The following is a 19,492-nucleotide window of genomic DNA, read 5'->3' on the forward strand; positions in this document are numbered from 1 at the left end:
TGCTGGTTTAACCACATACACCAGATACTCTTTCAATGTTCAACCCAACCATTATAGCGCCATCTTATGGTCAAATTGCTGGCATCCTGAAAGATTATTTCAAATAAGGAGGATTTTAAAAACCTCAAATGGAGCCCATCATTATGGCCCTTTAGTGATTCTTTTATGAGCTAAAAATACTTCAATGGCCAAGCTAAAGATTCATGCGAACATCTGGTGTCCTGTCATTCCCACTGCCCTGAAAGTGAAGGCTACAAAAAAGCCACAGAACAAAACTACAAATTTTGTGGACCATTTTTATTAAATATTATCTGCTTTTCTTCTGTTGTTTCCAGTCAAACTTTCTTTCCCATGAATGTCTTTTAACACGTTAATCCCACTGCTAAGTAATACTTGAAAGGGGCTGTCAGAATTCTTCACTTCAGGTTGTGTTACTGTGACGTGCGAGTAAAGAATTGAAGCTGATTTTGGAATCTTAAAAAGTGGAGCACATCTTTTAGATTTCTGCTTCTCTATGCATAGAGCGAGGGAAGTCTGCACCAATTTCCACTTTTGAAACTCTGAAATCAAAAGATGTGTTTAAAGTATAGAATTTAATTTGTCCCCGTTTGGAATCACTAGAATAACTCAGGTTCGTTTTCTTCTTTAAAAACGAAACAGAGTAAATCAGGTTAAGTACAGTTCACTCACTTTTCTGGTCTTCTGCGGGTGTTAAACTAGTTACTGTCCCTCAGGTGTTAATGGAAACACTAGCAGAGCTGCTTTAACTTCCTTCACACAGAGTGCTGACACAGCTTCGACTGACAGGTGGAATGGAGAAGTAATAAAAGTCGAGCTCATTTGCTGGCACGTTTTCGGGTTTCGTTATGGGACTTGTGACCCACTTCTATTTTCCTGGCTTCATGCCTGAAGTCTTACTGTTAGGAAACCATGTGGAGCCTTGGCACTTTTCAGTAAGCCGTTCAGAAAGGGTTTCCTGTGACAGAGACTGTTTTATAACAGAATTTTTACTCATAAAGACAGAAATGTGAAGTCTTGTTTTCTATAAAGTATTTATTTACAGTATGTGTTATTTAAGAAAAAAGAAAAAGAGCTTATATAGTTGATTTTTTTCAGCCATGATGAGCAGTTTCAACACCTCTCAAACACTTTGTACAGATCGGGTAAGTTGGCGATCTGCAGCACAGTGCCATCCTCGCTGAAGCTCTTCGGAGGACTTAAGAGGGTTCGGAAAGCTTTAAAGATGAGGTGTTCGACTTTCCACCGCCAAGAGTTCACCTCAGTGCCCTGAAACATCACGAGCGTTACACCTCACACGAGACAAAACAAGGTCCATAACTGGCTGGACAATTTCTGCAAAGTTCAGTATTCACACCTGCTCCTCTCCTGGCTCGGCCTCCAGGATGTACTGCTTCCTGATGGAGTAGAACATGCTGCACTCTTTGCTGAAGTCTCTGAAACAGTCCTTTTCACCGTCCCAGTTCACCTGCACGACATCGCCGCACAAAGGTCTTCAGTTTGTGTTTCCAGAATTGTAGCTTAAATGGAGAGGCTATGATCTAGCTTACCTCAGTTGCCAGGCGCAGGATGAACATGGGGAGACCCTCCATGACTGGGGTGTAGTTGTCAAGGAGCAGCGGGAGTCCTAGTAGGTTTCCTTCCTGTTGTGGATGTGTTTTGGGTTTGGTTTCTTTTTTGGTTATAACATGAGTTCGAACAATGTTGAAATGCAAGCAGAAATTATCTAAAGAGAATATTTCTGACCTGGTCTATCTCCATGGAGAAGTAGTCCTCTAGCATCTCCGCTTTCTTTTTCAGGAAGTCCACTATGTACTGAGCCAGGCCTTCTTTGGGACCGTCCTCTTCAGTCCAGCCGCTCTCCTCTGACTCCAAAGCCAACATGGCCAAGTCATAAAGAGGTGCTGGGGTCTGAAAACACATTATCCACCATTAGGATCCACACAGTGTTTTCTAATCACTGACGTTGTACACTTTACTTACAGACAGTCTGAGTACACCGAAATTTCCAAAGTCATAAATGAGTATTTGGTAGAAAAGCTCCTGGCTGTAAGAGAAACACATTATGAGACATAAGCAGCACCAGCTTGAAAGAGCAGAGCTGAACAGAGTTTTTTCACGGTTCTCACCTGAGTTTGTTGGTGTTGAGCAGGTAGAGCTTTGTATGATGTTGCACCAGAGACCACTGGGGATTGACGCAGCCCACAAACGAGTGATTCTGCATCATTTCTTGAAGACCTGGAGAGAACGTGCATGAATAAAACATGTTTGGCTCTGTTTTGTTATATAAATCACAAAAACTGCTCTTAAAGTTCATCAATAAAGGGTTTATTTGAGACATGCTGAGAGGTCGAATGAATCATTAGGAGAGCATGATGTAGCAGCAGAAGAAGTTGCGTAAAGCTGGTTATGAAAAACGACCTGGGCCCCGGAGCAGGAAGTCAAATCAGTGGAAAATTTTAGAGAGTCAAAGAGGTTCTTATGTTAGACTGCTCAGTTTAGCCGGGATGGAGATTCCCCAGATCTGATTCGGCGCTAGTGCTCAGAGGTACAGGGCAGGTTTTGTGACGCCACACCTTTGTGCGTGTTCTCTGTGATCTCAGCTCTCAGCTCTTTGATGCTGTTCAGTTTGATCACTCGTCTCTTGGGCGTGGCTGCGGCCGTCAAGTCCTCGCCTTCTTCCTGCTGCTGCTCTTTCTGCTCTGTCCTCGGTCGCTTCCTGTCACAATAACACACACAGACCCAATCACACCAGGTTACATTAAAAATGCTGTGGGACTTAACAGGATGTGCCAATGATCATACATGTTAACACACATTTAGTTGCAGATATTTGTTGTCTTAAAAATATAAAGTCTACATGTACTCCAAGATTGGACTGGATGACTTTCTTTGTTGGCCACTTGGGGGCAGAAGAAACCAACAGTATTCATCTGGAGTCATGTTTCTGCTAAGCTAACTCCAATATTTATCCTTTCTTTATCTACTTCTACAACAAGGAGGAATATGTGGCTCTGAAGCTGCCAGATGTTTGACTTTTCTTGTCTGATTTGTCACAACTGTTTTGTGCTGCGTACTTGGCTCACTTTAAATTTTGCCTGAAACTCTTTAATCACCCTTTACAGCTCAGGAATCTATCTATGAAGGATCTTCAGTGTTCATGTTTTAACAACTGTCTCGCCAAAACTCACCACTAGATGTCAGTAGGTTACAGTCAGCTGAATTCTGTTTTCTTACTCCTCCATATTCAAGTGAATAATGCAATAATGCCAGCTACAGTTGCTGCTGTAGGACAAACATCTCTGCCCGTTCATCTGTAGCGAGTGTGACTGTCACTCCACCGTTTACCTCACCCGTCAATATGTGTCCACGTCTATTTACTCTGGTGGAGGCTGTAAAACCTTGTGAAAGGAGTCTGATACCAGTTGATGAGTCAGTGAAAATCACTCCTGTGTAATCGCAGCGATAATGAGCTGAGTTTTTGAGGATATCCTGAACCTTTCTGTTGATAAGCGCTGCTCTTTTTTCAGCTGTTAGCTGTTGTTAGCTGGCACTGAAAGTGAAACTTTCTTTAAAGTGGATCTAAAATCACCCTCACAGGTAGTGAATAAACTCTTATACAATGTGAGTTTAACCAAATAGTTTATCAGAGGGAAAGTGTGATTCTTAGGATACTCGAGCCTCGTGGTATACTATTACCTCATGTTCGTGTGGCCAATCTTTAGCCACATACATAAACACATGTCGTCTTGATGCATTCTCAATCATCCAGGAAAATAAATCTCCAAAAGTTGATTCTGTTCATCTGGACGTAGCGTTTTCTGGGAGAAACGTTTCGTCACTCATCCAAGCGACTTCTTCAGTCTCCAGACTGAAGAAGAATCACACTTTCCCTCTGATAAACTATTTGGTTAAACTCACATTGTATAAGAGTTTATTCACTACCTGTGAGAGTGATTTTAGATCCACTTTAAAGAAAGTTTCACTTTCAGCGCCAGCTAACAACAGCTAACAGCTGAAAAAAGAGCAGCGCTTATCAACAGAAAGGTTCAGGATATCCTCAGAAACTCAGCTCATTATCGCTGTGATTACACAGGAGTGATTTTCACTGACTCATCAACTGGTATCAGACTCCTTTCACAAGGTTTTACAGCCTTCCCCAAGAGTAAATAGACTTGGACAGATATTGACGGGTGAGGTAAACGGTGGAGTGACAGTCACACTCGCTACAGATGAACGGTGACTTCTTCAGTCTCCAGACTGAAGAAGTCACTTGGATGAGTGACGAAACGTTTCTCCCAGAAAACGCTACGTCCAGATGAACAGAATCAACTTTTGGAGATAAAAACATGTCCATCTCAGCCACTGTATTCAATATGACTTGGCAACATGGTTTCACAAACCATCGCCTGCTCCTATGTATTTAATTCTATTTCTGTATTAATTCTAATTTAATGAGAAAGCAACACTTTGTTGGAAGACGTATTGATACACTCCTCAATGCATATTTAAGAGCACAGCGTTCTTTTTTTCAGTTAAATAACCTTAAAAAAATGACATGCTGTAACTTTAAATGCCAGTGTTAGTTAAACACAACACTGCTTTTGTTACTGATTGGCCCTAAGGGTGATGTCTCATCAGTGAGTACTGATCCATGTTTACTTTTACATTCCTCTTTCTGCTCTCTTACACAACTCATTTGCTGCGGGTCAATGTTCAGATTTGCTCACAGTGCAGGATCAATCGTACATTAGACTCGTCCTGATCTAACTTGCAGAAATTCTGACAGGATTACACTTAAAGTTACTCCCTGACTGAGTCTTTAATCCCTGCTGACTCACACAATCTAATGCTGCTACTGCTACTGCACATATGTAATTCACCTCTGATTATCAAGAGCACCGACGCTGCCTTGTTCCTCGCCCTTTGGCACCTCTGCTTCCTGTTCAGCCAGCGCCTCCAGCATGTCTGAGTCATCTACATCGTCCATCTCTATGCTGTCCGCCTGGATGGCTTTGATCGCAGTCTGCCCACTGCTGGGACCAGCAGGCTCGGGATCAGGGAGCGGCTTTTCCTTCGGTTGGAGGAAGGCATCTAGCTTCTGTGTGCGACAGTCGGTCCTCACCATCTGATGTGCGTAGACTCGCTCGCTAGACTCCGATGTGGTGCTGGAGGCCTTAACCTCCGTGTTACCTGAGACTGACAGTCCCGGCAACAACGTCTACACAAAGACAGAGATGGGCACAGACTGTAAATGACCTGGTGGTAACTTCCGCTGCTGAAAGATGAAGCCAGGGCAAAAGCCTTTCATACAAATGTTGTCACTTGTGGTTGCAAAAAAACAAAGATGGAGACAGGAACGCTAAATTCGAGCTTTAAAAGAAATGCAGGAAATTAAAGCGACTGTATCCATCTTTTATCTACAGTCTGCAGTAAACACGTGGCGGTGCACAATATGTCAGATAATGTGGACGTGAAACAGTAAGGGCACAGTAAGAAAGAGACTTTGTCACTTCATACCTGAGTGAAATATGTACGTGAGGAGTTGGAGCCCAGGAGTTTGCTCTCGATGTGCTTCTGAACGCTCTCGATGACACTGTCCTCATGCAGGAAGTGCACTTCATGTTTAGTGGGATGAACATTAACATCCACATTCTGAGGAGCGATTTCTAAGCTGTGAAAGTTAGAAAGCAACAGTGATTCAAGGTTGTAACTCAAGAAACAGTGTTAGAAGAGTCCTAAATGTGATTCAGATATGTCAATAACAAGCAACAGATGGTCTTTGTTGATGCAGAGAAGCCCTTTGACCAAGCTGAACAATTTGGTTTAGGTCATAATTTCATTAACTCCTTTAAGGTTCTTTTTAATGGCCCTACAGCAACTGTTACAGCTAATGTGGTTAGGTCTAAAAAGTCTTAAGAGAGGAAGTCAACAGTCGCCTGTCGCCACTATTATTCAGTCTGGCTATAAAGTCGTTAACTGATACAAAAAGATGTGACCCTGCAGTCTGCAGGATTGTAATCGGTCAGGATCTTCATAAGATTACTTTATATGCTGATGATGTTTTATTATTCTTGTCTAACCCTACAAAAATCAGTAAATCGTCTAATAGAAATGAAACATTTATTTAGCACCTTTTCTGGTATAAAAATTTATTTCTCCAAATCTGAGGCTATGTCAGCAACAGACACCCAAATCTTTTACTTCCTCCCCTTTAGAAATGGTCTCTGATGGGTTTCATCTACTTTCCAACATCCCAGTTTGATCAGATGTTTAAAGCTTATTTATACAATAAGATTAAGCAAGATCTTGAACTTTACAACTCACTCCCTATGTCCTGGTTACACGGGGTCTCACTTCTTAAGATCAATGTTCTCCCACATCTGCTCTATCAAGCGAGGATGATTCAAATAGTAAAAAAAATTAAAAATATAAAAGAAAGTTTCATCTGGTCCAAAAGATGGGCACTCATAAAGAAGTCAACTTTGCAGCTTCATAGAATTTAGAAAATATCAATTGAGACGTCTTCTTCAATTTAGCTTTATATTGAATCTTCAGCATCTGAGCACCCTCTTTCAAACCTAATTGTTATGAAGAATATGAAAACTGTAAAAGATTGAGTGTTTTTATTGTGATTGGGTTCCTACACCAAGGACTGGAGGGAAGTGCAATGGATTGCAGTGAGAACTGAAATAACATCCATCTTCCCCAACTGTTACCAATCCGGATTTCTTACCAGGTCATTTAAACAATGGACTGTGAGGTTTTCTTTTAGAGACCAACTGGAGAATGTGGTCCTACTGACCTTTAATCAAATAGAGCAAGAATGTAAGATAGGAACAACCTCTTACATTACTTTCAGATAAGAGACTATGTCAATAACAAAACCAGTCCACTAAACAATGTCAAGGTCTCTGACACTGAAATTTTCTACAAGGAGTAATGTTTCAGTTAGCATGTTGTACAAAATTCAGAGGGTGTACTCTGGGACCAGGACAGCTGAGACAGACCTGGGAGAGCGGAAACATAATTCTGTATGTCCTCAAACAGAACATTTAGAATAATGTGAGAATAATGTGAGAAAAATAACAATTTGCAATTTAATGCATTACACCTTAAATTATGAACAGAACTTTTCTTTCACACAGCCCCTTTCAAACTTGAAGTCTCCCACTTCACTTTAATGTTGTAAGTGTAAAATAAACTGTCTTACACACTTTTGAGTTCTCTGTGAATTGCAGAAAACTGAATTAAAACTGAGCTCAACCTGTTGTCTCTTCTCCTTGATCTCCCAAATATTTACATCTGTCTTTTCTGTGGCAGGAAAAAAATGTACTACTTAAGAGGATTTCTCATTAAACTCACCCAATCACTGGATGATACTGGAACACGCCCGTCATTATGTGCCTGGTCCAGTTTTAACAAGTTTTTAACAAGAACTTTTGCATAAAACTTCAAGCGATGGTCAAGCTGTGATAACTGAGTTACAAGGATAGATGAATGTCAAAAAGATGTGTGTCTTCCCCCTGCTAAGCCTAACTGTTATTGTTGTTATTAACAGGTGTACGACTTAAAAAAGCAAACACACATACAAAACCACACAGGTAAAGTACATTACCTCAAGTAAAGGAACGGGTGTGTGTTCTTGGGGAGATATGCAGCATAAACTGTCTCAATCGCTTTCTTCAAAGCGCTCGACTCCACCAGACGATCTGAGACATCGCAGAAGACAGCTTCATTTAACAGAAACACAGCAGCTAACAAGATTAAATGCTAACTGCTGTGTTTCCAGTAAGTTTCTGTGGTACGTACGGTTTATGAACAGGATCAAAATGCATTTCTTGACTGAATAGTTTGCGTTTGAGATGTAGCCTTTCATCTTATAAGCGAGCTTCTGATCTTCACAGGCAACCTCGATCAGCTCCCTGGGAACATAGCACAGAGCCGGTCATGCAATCAGATCAGAGGTGAGAAGAGGTCGCATAAAAAGCAGCACTCATCAAAGGAGATTTGCCGGAATACCTGCTGACTGCGTTGCTAAAAATCCCTCGAATATTATCCACTACAGACGCATTGGGAAGAGTCCTTACGTCTGCCACGGTCTCTCCTTGCTGGAAAGAGTAGTCACAAAAACAGACAGCAAATAGTTTATTTGAAGAAAACTGCTTTGCGTGCTTGAAGGAGGCATTCAATTTAAATGAAAAATAAAGCACATCTTACCTTTTTGACAGAGAAGCTTTTTCCTGAGTTGTGTATGGCGTACCTGCAGAGTAAGACAATGTTAACAAGTTGAAGCAAATTCACCAAGAATCATGAGACACGAATAAAACCCACACCTGCCGACCACTTCTACAATCCTGGAGTACTCATCGCTCGGGCTCTTTAGAGCTTTTCTCCTGGTGGAGACGTTATAGAAAAGATCCTCCACCTGCAATCAACAAGAAGAGCAGCTTCTCAGCATCTATAAATTGTATTTTAGAGAACAGCTCATCTGCAAGGAGAACTCACAAGGATCTGCGTTCCCTGGTTTCCAGCACATGGTTTGGGAGGGCCTTTTAGTTTGCCATCGCTGTAGTTGGCTCTGCAAGAGAACACAACCAATTTATGAGAGAGCTGACATCCTAGTTGTTTTGTAGCCTTTAGTAAGGCTTTAGAGCAGATAAGGAATGCAACAGTACCTGTAAGCGCACTTTGCATCAGCAGTCTTTGTGGTTATGGTCACATGGGCAACATGGCTTATACTAGCAAGGGCCTGCAGACAAGAACAAACACAATAAATGTAATGCAGAACAAATAAATACAGTGAAGGCAGACAGAGGTGCACAGCTCACCTCTCCTCTGAATCCATAGGTTGCGATACTCGAAAGGTCCTCAAAAGTTTGAAGTTTGCTCGTGGTGAACCTCTCACAAACGATTTCCATGTCCTCCTTCTGCAGTAGTGAAAAAGAGTTTCACTTGGTACACAGCATATTCTGAACAAACTACCATAACGTCACCAGCAGGGTCATTCTGAGGCAACCCTTCATACTGACCCTTAAAATTTGAAGTGATTTTTAATCAAAGCCAAACAAAGAATTTTGTTTTTCATAGCATAAATATGTCTGACGTAACATAAAACATCATTTGTAAGCTTGTTTGTAAGCTTAGGCACTCATTCAGTTTTAACTTCATGCATTCAGTTGTTATAGTCATATATCATTGTATGCTTGTTCCTCACTGTGGTGGGAAAACTAAAGCCTGTGACAAGTAATTATGAGTAAGTACTATGTAATTCTCCATCTGGTCAAAACTAAGATTTATACAATTTAACAATACATCACTGTGGGTTGGAACATGCTGTCATTTTAATTACATTTTCTTGAAAAATCAATCCTTTTTTTTTAAACTTATATTACTTCTCATTTTATCATATTTAATGTTACCACAAATTACTGGGGCAAATTGTTAGAAGACATGAAAAAATGGCTGTCGTTACAAGAAAACAGCTCAAGTATAAAATGTTCAAATGTGTTAACAAGTACACTTGAGTTGGTGTCTTCCGTCTTTCAGTTCAGGGAAAGACTTAGCACACTCAGTGACAGAAGAAAACCAGAATAGCTTAACCCTGACTGAGTAATGATAAAGCAGAAGCCACCCAGCTAAAAGGGTGGATCCTCCGCCCTGCTTCCCTCATGTGTCACCCACCCTGATGCCAGTGCCGTTGTCCTGAATTTGAAGAAGTTTCAGTCCGCCGTCCTTCACCGTCACCTGAATGCTTGTGGACTTTGCATCCAAACTGTAACAATTGTAAAACACAAAAGTGTATTTACCACAGGGTCACACTGCACGCTAAGAGGAGACAGTTACAGGTCTGTTACTATGTTACACGTGATGTAAACAGTCACCCCTGCCATGTATGGCCACCTTTATTAATCCCGCTACTTGGATATTTAAGTCACTAGTCGTACAGTGACTTAAATATCCTAACGTTAGTGCTCACGTTATTGAAACTGCTCTTTATATAGCTGCTAATTTACCAGTTTTCAATCATTTCTTTGACGGCGTTGGCAGGACGCTGAATAACTTCTCCCGCAGCAATGCGGTTGACAACAGTCTCGTCAAGCCTCCGGATAACTCCCGCCATGTTTACAGTGCTGCTGACTTGTAGTTTGGTTAAAGTTAAAGGGCAGGCAGAATGTGCGAGTACGCAAACATATGGAATAAACGGTATTTATTTAAGCTAAAGTGCAGCATTACTGCTGTACACGAAACTGAGCACGCTTGTGACCAGAGAGGAAGCAAACAAACAGACCACTCACTCCGCCTGAAAATGTCAGGGTATGTCAGAAATTATAATGTTGGTCCCTCAAATACCTCAATAACCGTTATAATAAATGTTTTAAAACTATTAATATCTTTTAAAAATAAACTATAATTGCGGAGAAATATTTTAGACATAATTTTCAATTTATTTAGATAACGGCACGCATCTTCCTAAACACACAATCTTCGACGACAGCGCGGGTAGAAGGCGGGGGCGGTGACTACGTCCGGCTGTAGAGCTACGTAATTCCCGAAAAGTCTTCTTCGTTGGCAAATATTTTTGAAATACTGTAGCCTAGCGACCCGTAACGGTTGCGTAATCATGCTTTTTGAGGAGTAAACAGATATTTCTGTGAAAAGCTAAAATAATTACGGTTATATAGTTCAATTACAAATATGTTTGCAGAAAATGAATGGCAATTATCTAACCACTAAAGTGTTTTACTTTCTTTCCCCCCCTTTTGTTTGATCTATTAGTGCTGGTACACAGATAATACTGTGGGTCTTTGCCATGCCCATTTCTGGGTTGTACAATTTTGAAGTGTTTACTTTATTACTTTATTACTTAAGGTAATAAATAGCTTAAGTAATTAGCCATAAACACCATTACACAATGAAGTCCTGAGAACTGCGCCCTGGTAAAGATTGGTCTACAAAAAGGTCAGGGGTCACAACCGCTTACAGAATTGCCCCCAAAAAGCCTGGCTTCACAATCACAGACCTGCTGTATAACAACATTACATTAATTTAAGGGAACCTTAGCTTCATCTTTTGCCTTCAGCAATTTTCAGCATAGGCTAAAGCTACTTGGGCTTCTCCCTTATTCCCAAGAGGTAACCACATATGGATAGCTCAGCATATTTGATTTGGCAGAGTTTTTTCTTTTCTTTTTTTAATGCCAGATGTCCTTCCTGACACAACCCCAAAGGGATGTGTGTCGCCTCTAATGATCTAAACAGGGATCTTTCGCTTGTGAGGAAATTGCGTAAACCGTCATGCTGTTGAGTGAATATATAACATAAATGGCCAAAGTAACATTAAAAAGCGATTTATTTTGATGACCTTTTTTAGAAACAGTATTGCCAAAGCATCAAAATAACATACATCCAAATATCTGAATAGTACACAGTAATAGTTAAAATAGCAAAATGTATGGTATAGTACGTACAATGCAGCTCCATAACATAGTCGTTTATATATTCACCTATGAAGTGAAAGGTCTATGAAAGATTCCAACAGAGACAGAAATCCCCTTGGGATTGCATCAGGAAAGGGCATGCTGTGTAAAAATCTGCCAAATCAAACATGGAGAGCTGCCTGTTTTTCACATGGGAGCAGCTGACAGTAGCATATGCAACTTACTATATAAACCTGTTGTGGCATGTACAGAGGTAAAGACAATACACATCTAAATTCCAGAGCCTTGTTCTGTATGAGTACAACATTCCCACCAAATAGTTTGTATGTTAACTACTTCCACTCCCACCAGAAGACTCAACCCACAGTGGCATGGTCTGCGATGTCTAATATCAAATGTTCAGACAAGGCAAAACTAAATAATTACTAAATTACGTATTTTAAAAGGTAAAACTATTAGGCATTAGCGCAGTTTTCTCCCCTGTACTCTTGGCTGATTCACCTATGAGGCCCTTGCCTGTGCGCATAGTTGGCCAGACCACAAACTGCCTGCATTCCTCACAAAGCTGCATGCCTTTCGGCCGGTGGGTTACAGCAAAACAGTGGCGGGAGTTCAGAATCTTCCAAAATTCAAATCTTCTCAGATATTTTGTGAGGATTTATTTTTTCATGGGAACTAATCTAGGTTACATGAACCCTCTGTGATTATGACACTCGGTGCCAGAGTTATGTTGCTATGCTGCTACGTTATGTTGCTGCTACGTTTTAGCCCCAGGCAGGGTGACCTCAACCAGATAAAATGCTGTGAGAAAAGGCCTTGTGGGTTTCCAGCAAGAATTAATGAAAATACTCCAAAATCTCAATCCTGAAAAGCAGATTGTCCTCAAACACCTGCAGGAAAAGCAAACAGAATGAGGTAGCAGTGAAAAACAGATACTGGGTAAGTTTCTGCCACCCTGTACCCAGGAATCTGCATTTTGTTATATTGTCTAGAGTCAAATGTGGATTATAATGGAGGTCTCAAACAAAATATATTTCATCTACACTTTTTGCTGAGGTTTAAGTTGCAGTGAGAAACCATGTGAGCTCAGTTCTCACAGAGCCACGTAATATTTTCCACCTGCAATCCTGCTTGGTTTTGTAAATCCCCTCATACTTTAGTTCAGAATCTGAACCAGGCTATTTCCGTGTAACCGTTTTTTCATTTTTATGCAAAAGTATATGCCCATGCAAGCAGCCCCGAGAGCTAACTCGGCAGGGTTTAGAAGTTCAGCAGCTCGTTGTGCTGCCTTCTTGAGCCTTTGCCAACTCAACTTCAGTGCCATCAAACAACTAAATGCAGGCGTACGCAAACAAAGGCCGCAAAAGAAAATGGAACAACCTAAAAGGTCACTGGAAGTATGAAAGGAAGTCATCTTGGCAGAAATGTGACTCTAATGTTTGTCTTACTTGTGATTTGCTTATTCTGTGCTTTCTAGGCTCTTTCTGCAGCTAAACCTTGAAGGACTGCGCTGACATCGAGCACTTTATGCCAAAGGAAAAGCTATAGCTGTGTGCTTGAGTCTGAGATGTCTATTCAGTGTCCCTGACTCAGTGCAGGACATCCCAGTATGCATTTCAGCAGCAGGATGTACCACAGGATGCAATACAATAGTGCTGGAAATAACGCAGGCATGCAAAAAAAAAAAGTAAATGTAAGCAAGATGTAAGGCATTATAGCTGCTCCCTGTTTTTTTTGTTTTTGTTTGTTTTTTTATCTTTTCCACTGGCAGACAGCATGTATGACATCATTGTGGAGAGCTACCCTCCCTGCAGTAAGTCTGTGTCCTGTCTCAATGTAATCTCAAGTCCTGGATGAGGTCAGAGCTGGTTGTGCATTACTCCAGTCAGTAATTGCTCCTATTTTTCTCAGAACATTTTCTCTTGTGCGACATAGTGTAAAGTGCTGATTACAGCTCTGCCACTCCTGTGGCGACCTGCCACATGTGAAGACAGGCACAAGCAAGCACGCATGTTAGTGTAGTTGCACACGGGACATGCACACACACGCAGCTTTGTAAGCCAAAGCGTGTCCAAAGTGGATTCAAAAGGTAGACTTAAATAAACTTTTCTCTTGTTGCAAGCTGCAGACACACACAGAGAAAATACTCTAAAAACACAAACACTGTCAACAGGTGAAATGACAGGCAAATGAGACGCACACCTGCTGCTGAGCACCCTGGGAAATGAACTCAGCACTGGCCCAACACGGCCTCCACGTACGCCAAACATCGTGGATCCATTTCACATTTCAAGTCGCTCTCTAGACATTCTGCACTGACACAAGCCTGCTGTTTTGTTACATCTGTGTGTTTATATCTACACCTTTTGTCACCAGCAAGTTGGTAATCTCTCTGGCTTAATGGAGATAAAAACTGGTCACAGGGGGTTGAAAGAGTACATTATTGTACTCTTGATGTGGGAATGCAATAATCTGCGGAATTTGCCATCCTCTCAACAAGTGACAAAGATAGAGGAACTAGTCTTTGCTCAAATGGGCAGGGATAGCTCAGTAGGTAGAGTGGTTGCCCCATGATCGGAAGGTCGGGGGTTCGACTCCACTGAACAGCTACCCTGAGCAAGGTACCGTTGGCGCTGCATTGGTGGCTGCCCACTGCTTCACTGGGTGAATGGGTTAAATGCAGAGCAGTAATTTCCCTACGGGGACTAACACATACACGTTATATTATATTATTACATTATATTAATGACAAGGTTTGTCCAACATGACACAGATCCAGAATCCACCCAGATAAGAGTGGCCAACTAATTTTATCATATTCAAGAATTTCATAGGCTGAATCTCATCTGGATATGGATGAATTAAGCAAAACAACGTTAACACATTTGGAAATGTGCTCAGCCCATTGTCCGCCGACTTTCATTAACTTTCATCATCTCTTTAGGCAAGTATGATCTCACCTCTTCGAGAACCACTAAGACTTCCTGTGTCCCTCCGTGAAAGTATGCGCCCAGAAATGGATTCAGCAGCTGCTGCTCTTCCTTTTCTCTTTGTTTTCTCACACTCCATTTTTTTCTCCAGTGTCAATCTTCCTCTTCCCACATGCTCTCCTTATCAGCACAATAGCCTCAGGACATGTTATAAACGACAGATGAACACATGGCTTCCTACATAGAGGTAAAAGAGAGGAACTTCAGCCAAAAACTCAATCAAATCATTTTGTGTTTAACCATTTCAATGGTTGAATTTTAAATATAATCAATATTACGTGTCACTACTGGAGTTATCACTAAATACAGAGTAAATAAAAAATAGATGAAATGTGGATGTCTCAGTTTTGCATGTTATTCTTTTAGTCATGTATGGCAGTGCCACAATCAGGTGATTAAATGAATGTGATTAGTATAAACTAAATTTATACCACTCAAGTAAATTAAATTTGACCAGATTCAATTACACTTCATGTTTCACACTGTTCTTATGTAACAAATAATATTGAAAATTTCCATGTGTTCACATTTTTTTGAGTGTGGCAATAGAATACGAGGTCAGGATATCAACAAGAGTCATTTCTGTAGGGATCATGAACGTCCATAAAAAATGTAGTCGAAACCACAGATGTTTAAATATTACAGTGTGAATTGATGTCAAACAAGAATCGGAGCAAAGCACGGCCATTGTTTAGTACCTTCAGGCTGGCTTCCATCCCCACAAACTCGCCATGCTAAAATACAAAGCAAACCATTTTTACAGCCTAGTTAAAAAACAAAAACAAACCAAAGATGTCCATAGCTTATTTCCATTTTCATGACAACTGTGAATGGAGTGAATTTGTATATAAGTCACTCTTTTTTAAATGTATTATCCTTAAAATTATGCAGGATTAAGGGTGTAGCTTATTTCAGTAACAGATAGATGCCAACAGGAAGGAATAGTTGTTAGCTGTATGCTAGTCCTCACCTCTGCTAACCCATTGTGTCTGTGGTGTTGGAGTCTTCTGGAGAATTTTTTAATATAATTATGGCAAACAATATGGCCAGCGTTAGTCAACTGTACTGGCAGACAATCAAAGAAGTATGCTAAGTTTTTTTGGTAGTGAAATTCTAGCATGATTTGTTTTATATGTTAGCACAGACACAGATCTCTGGGGGTATCTTGCTAATGAAGCTAGCTATCGTTTACATTAAGCCCTCCTTTTTATGATATGATGGCTTAAAAAAACCATAATGACACAATCAAAATGTCAGACTCTAGGGTTCAAATAGATAGAATAGATTTATAGATAGAAACTTTCCTTTTATGGTTCAGGCCACATGCAGACCGCTTTGATATTAAGCGAGCCAGACCAGTTAACCTCTTCTTTCTAACCATGTAAAGAAGTTTAAGTGCACATTTAATTCTGAGAAATCTTAATATAAGAAAAAGTGCAATTTCAATAATGCATCTCCATTTTATCAGTTTTACTGGATAAATAAATTATGTTGTAGTAAATTTAAGAAATCAGGATGGATGAAAAGCAAACGGACTCATGAAAATACAGTTCGGATTTTACAAAGCTGTCTAGTTGGTTGGATCGGTGTCTTTCCTCTGCAAATTCTGGCCTCTGGGCCTTATGTTTGACATCCCTGATCTAGAACAACCAACCATTATTGTCATTTCTGGAGTCATGTTGCAAGCCTAACTAAAAAGCATGGTCGGTTAAGGCTTGTATTGTACATACCCACATTAAAAAAGACCTGCAAACAGCACTGCAGCCCCACCCAACAACTGAAGTTAAGCTTTTCCATTTGAAGCATTTATGAGAATATGAAGCCGTTTGAAGTGATACAGAGCTCTCCCCATTTATACGGTGAACACCTTGTGAAGATGTTCAGATGTCATTCAATGTCATTAAAAAGGTATGGCCTACAAACTATGTGCCATGTACTTTCCAGCTCTTCATGGGACTTCCTCGGTTTTGTTTTCACCGCAGGATGGGTGCTGAATTCTCTAAGGTTGGCAGCTGTTGAATCTGTGCAGGTTGCCAATTAAATCCAAGGTTTATATTCTTCATTACAGAGTGTGCAAGAGTGTGTGAGTCTGGGAAGGTGGTGTTGTTCACGACTTGCACTCCTCTGTTTGTTTAGCAGTGTTATCAAAGTGTGTGCATCATGCAGAATGAGTGTGAACTGTATCACTCAACACTTTAAACGAACCTTGCTTAGTCTACGAGGTCTCTGCAAGGACACGGTAATCAGATCTGCGGTGCAGGATATTCTTCCTCCAGTGATATGCCTTCTTTGTCCCCTTTTGACAATAACAGTTGTACATTTGAGCTGAAGTTGCGGTATCACATAAATCAAAACAGTTCACACTAAGTTTGATTCACACATTCCTGGTGGTGTTTTAGGAAGGGGGAGGACCTCAGCTCTGAGTCACTGTGTGTCCGAGTTCATGTTTCATAATCACTGCTGTCAGTCACAAAACCAAAAGGCAAGACATGAGTTGTGTATTTTTATTGAGAGCTACATGGGTTAAAAGACTGCCACTGTGAATGCTACCCAATGGTATGTAGTGTAGCAACTATCTATGAACCAAGAGAACATGACCTTTTTATGTCTCTATTCCAACTGCTCCTCTGTGTGCCTTGGGTGGTGCCTGAAGCGAACAATGAAGGATTGTCTTCAAGTCTTTACTTGAGCTGCTATGTTGTCTCACTTCCTTTGGATTGGTTACATCAGTGTTCACGCTGACATGGCTATTTTAGGTCTGAGGTTGGAGCTGCCCTTAAAGAAAAATCACTGAATTTTAGCCTCTCTATCTCTCTCCTTTCAAGGTTTAACAAAATACGTTTTGCAAAATCCTGTCTTGGAAACCCAGATGTCCTTCCTCCAACTTTTAGGCTACATTTCCTCATGAGAACCCTTAGTAAACAACCAAGAAAGGATAATATCATTTCAGTTTATAGTGAATGCCACAAAGGAAATCGTTAATGAAGCATGAAAAGAAGAAAAAAAGAATGAATGATGGGATCATGTTGAAGGTGTAGCCTTTTTTTTTTTGCACACTTGAGGCTACACCTTCAACAAGGGCTGGTAGGGTGGCACTCTTTGTAAGGATCATCCTCGCCCAGTGTTTCTATTGTTTGTTAATATGCTCATCATAGTAAGAAGTTTGAGGTTAACCTAATAGGAAGTCTTTTGTATAGAATCCAGGCTTGAATGGAATTCCAGTGACTGTTTACATTGTTCAGAGAGGATAAGTTTCATTCCTGTATTAATTAGTTTTATTCCTTTGCCGCGTCTCAGCCTCTTAACAGCTTAAAAAATTACCGGTAGTTGTTTATTTTTATTCAGCGTATATCATCAAAGTAAATATGATTAACTATGATTTTTTTTTATGAATAGGCCTATAATTAGGTACAGCTGAATCTGAAGTCCCATTAGTTCCCATTTTTAACATATTTATAAGCAGAGATGGCTTTATCAGCTAGTGCACCATGAGAAAAAGTAAGACATGGACCCTTAATGGCCACCCTGATGTTTTGTGAATGAAAGAAAACATTAAAAACTGGTCAATTAAATAAGTAAACATTAATCCTAAACCTAAACCACAAACATTTCCTTAAGTGTAATTCATTTGCCAAAAAAGGACTAAACCAATGTCACTGATGGCATGTTCTTCTCATTTTATTTCTACAGTACTTTGCAAAGTGTCCAGTCATTTCTTTATATTTTGATTCCCGAGAGATCCATCTCACCCTTTAGCTGATCTATCTACTATTGACTAAAGACTCATCAGATGAAGTCTCAGTCGAAGGGTGGCTGTCAAAAAGCCAGGAAAACTAGGAGAAAATGGTAAAGTATGTCAAATTATACAAAACTAAACAGAAAATCAGCAGTAACAGATATTATTGACTTATGAATCCAAAGGTCAGGACAGCGCTACAACATGTGAAATCTGAAAATTCTATCAGAAAGAAAAAACAAATGTCAAACAAAAGCACCTGAAAACTGATTGAAAATTCACTGACTTATAATGATTTCAATGTAGACAGACCTTTCTGCCTACATGGCTGCCATGGAACAAGTCAGAGGCTACTCTGAAGCACGAGCTTTAACTGCAAAGTAACATAGTTAACAAAATGCAGTCTGGTTACAACGGTATTTATACATTGTTTGATTGCAGTTTGCAAAGTACAGGACCCACCCTTGAGGCAAATCACAGTGATGTGGCAACCAGATGCCATAGAAAGTGAATGACATTCAGTGACTACAAGCAACTAACTAACTGCTATGCAAAGTGGGCGGGACCTGAAATAAACTTTTACCAATTTCCAGGCAAGCAATTGACGCAATTGTCAATAAGACTGGATACTGTTAACTGGTATATTGCCTTAGAAGGCCTTGGACCAGAGCCTGGAATGTATGCAAGGAACCAGCCCTCGACATCAAAGCAAATCGCTTGCAGCGTGGATGGAGCTTTAGGGAATGATAACCAATACATCTAGCACATCGTGTTGAAATGGTCACTTCCAGGCTCCAGTTGCTTAGATGACCCTCTATTTACTACCAGGTCATATCTCAGTCAACTACAGTATGTTCTTCACTCCTCATTGGTAGCTACAGTCACTCGCCTGAATGTTGAGTTTATCCCAGATACCACTCGCTTTGCCCAGCCTGCATTTTTTTTCACCTCTATTTGCTTGAAGTCGCTTGAATTGATTCATTTTTTTTCTTTCACTTGTTGCCATGTCAGTGCGATTTCCTTTCAGAGTGTGCGTGGGTACGTGAGTGTACCTACAATTAAAGCTAATAGCTTTTATTACGTGTAATTAAACATTTTATAGATGGAATTAAATCTCCTCATCCACCCTTTATGTCATTTTTGTCTTTCTTCCTGTTTGTTTGGTTGGTTGGGGTTTTTTTTGTTTTGTTTTGTTTTCTGTTTTGTTTTTTGGTTTTTTTTTTGGGGGGGGGGGGGGGGGGGGGGGTTACCGAGCCATGCCCTGGTAACAACAGCCGTCTCAAACTATATGGTCTGTATTAATGTGTC

General features: G+C 40.4%; 1 protein-coding gene across 2 annotated transcripts; it reads right to left on the minus strand.

Moving 5' to 3' along the window:
* Positions 1 to 729: 729 nt before the first annotated feature.
* mlh1 (mutL homolog 1, colon cancer, nonpolyposis type 2 (E. coli)) lies at positions 730 to 10,529 on the minus strand. 2 transcript variants are annotated; one of them, XM_087850345.1, is made up of 20 exons: positions 10,035 to 10,529; positions 9,703 to 9,793; positions 8,850 to 8,948; positions 8,697 to 8,770; positions 8,527 to 8,599; positions 8,355 to 8,446; positions 8,239 to 8,281; positions 8,041 to 8,129; positions 7,831 to 7,943; positions 7,637 to 7,730; positions 5,539 to 5,692; positions 4,902 to 5,239; positions 2,595 to 2,737; positions 2,148 to 2,256; positions 2,002 to 2,065; positions 1,765 to 1,929; positions 1,569 to 1,661; positions 1,376 to 1,486; positions 1,139 to 1,287; positions 730 to 976 (listed from the first exon to the last, which is right to left on the minus strand). In XM_087850345.1, the coding sequence occupies exons 1-20, from the start codon at positions 10,139 to 10,141 to the stop codon at positions 901 to 903; spliced, it is 2,277 nt and encodes a 758-aa protein (XP_087706471.1). In that variant the 5' UTR covers positions 10,142 to 10,529; the 3' UTR covers positions 730 to 900. The 2 variants fall into 2 exon arrangements, with proteins under 2 accessions (XP_087706471.1, XP_087706470.1); XM_087850344.1 differs by lacking the exon at positions 730 to 976 and having other exon boundaries at positions 1,036 to 1,287; positions 10,035 to 10,528.
* Positions 10,530 to 19,492: the final 8,963 nt, after the last annotated feature.

This window comes from Neolamprologus brichardi, chromosome 13 (assembly GCF_056152115.1).
Source record: "Neolamprologus brichardi isolate AB-2024 chromosome 13, ASM5615211v1, whole genome shotgun sequence".
Lineage (NCBI taxonomy): Eukaryota > Metazoa > Chordata > Actinopteri > Cichliformes > Cichlidae > Neolamprologus > Neolamprologus brichardi.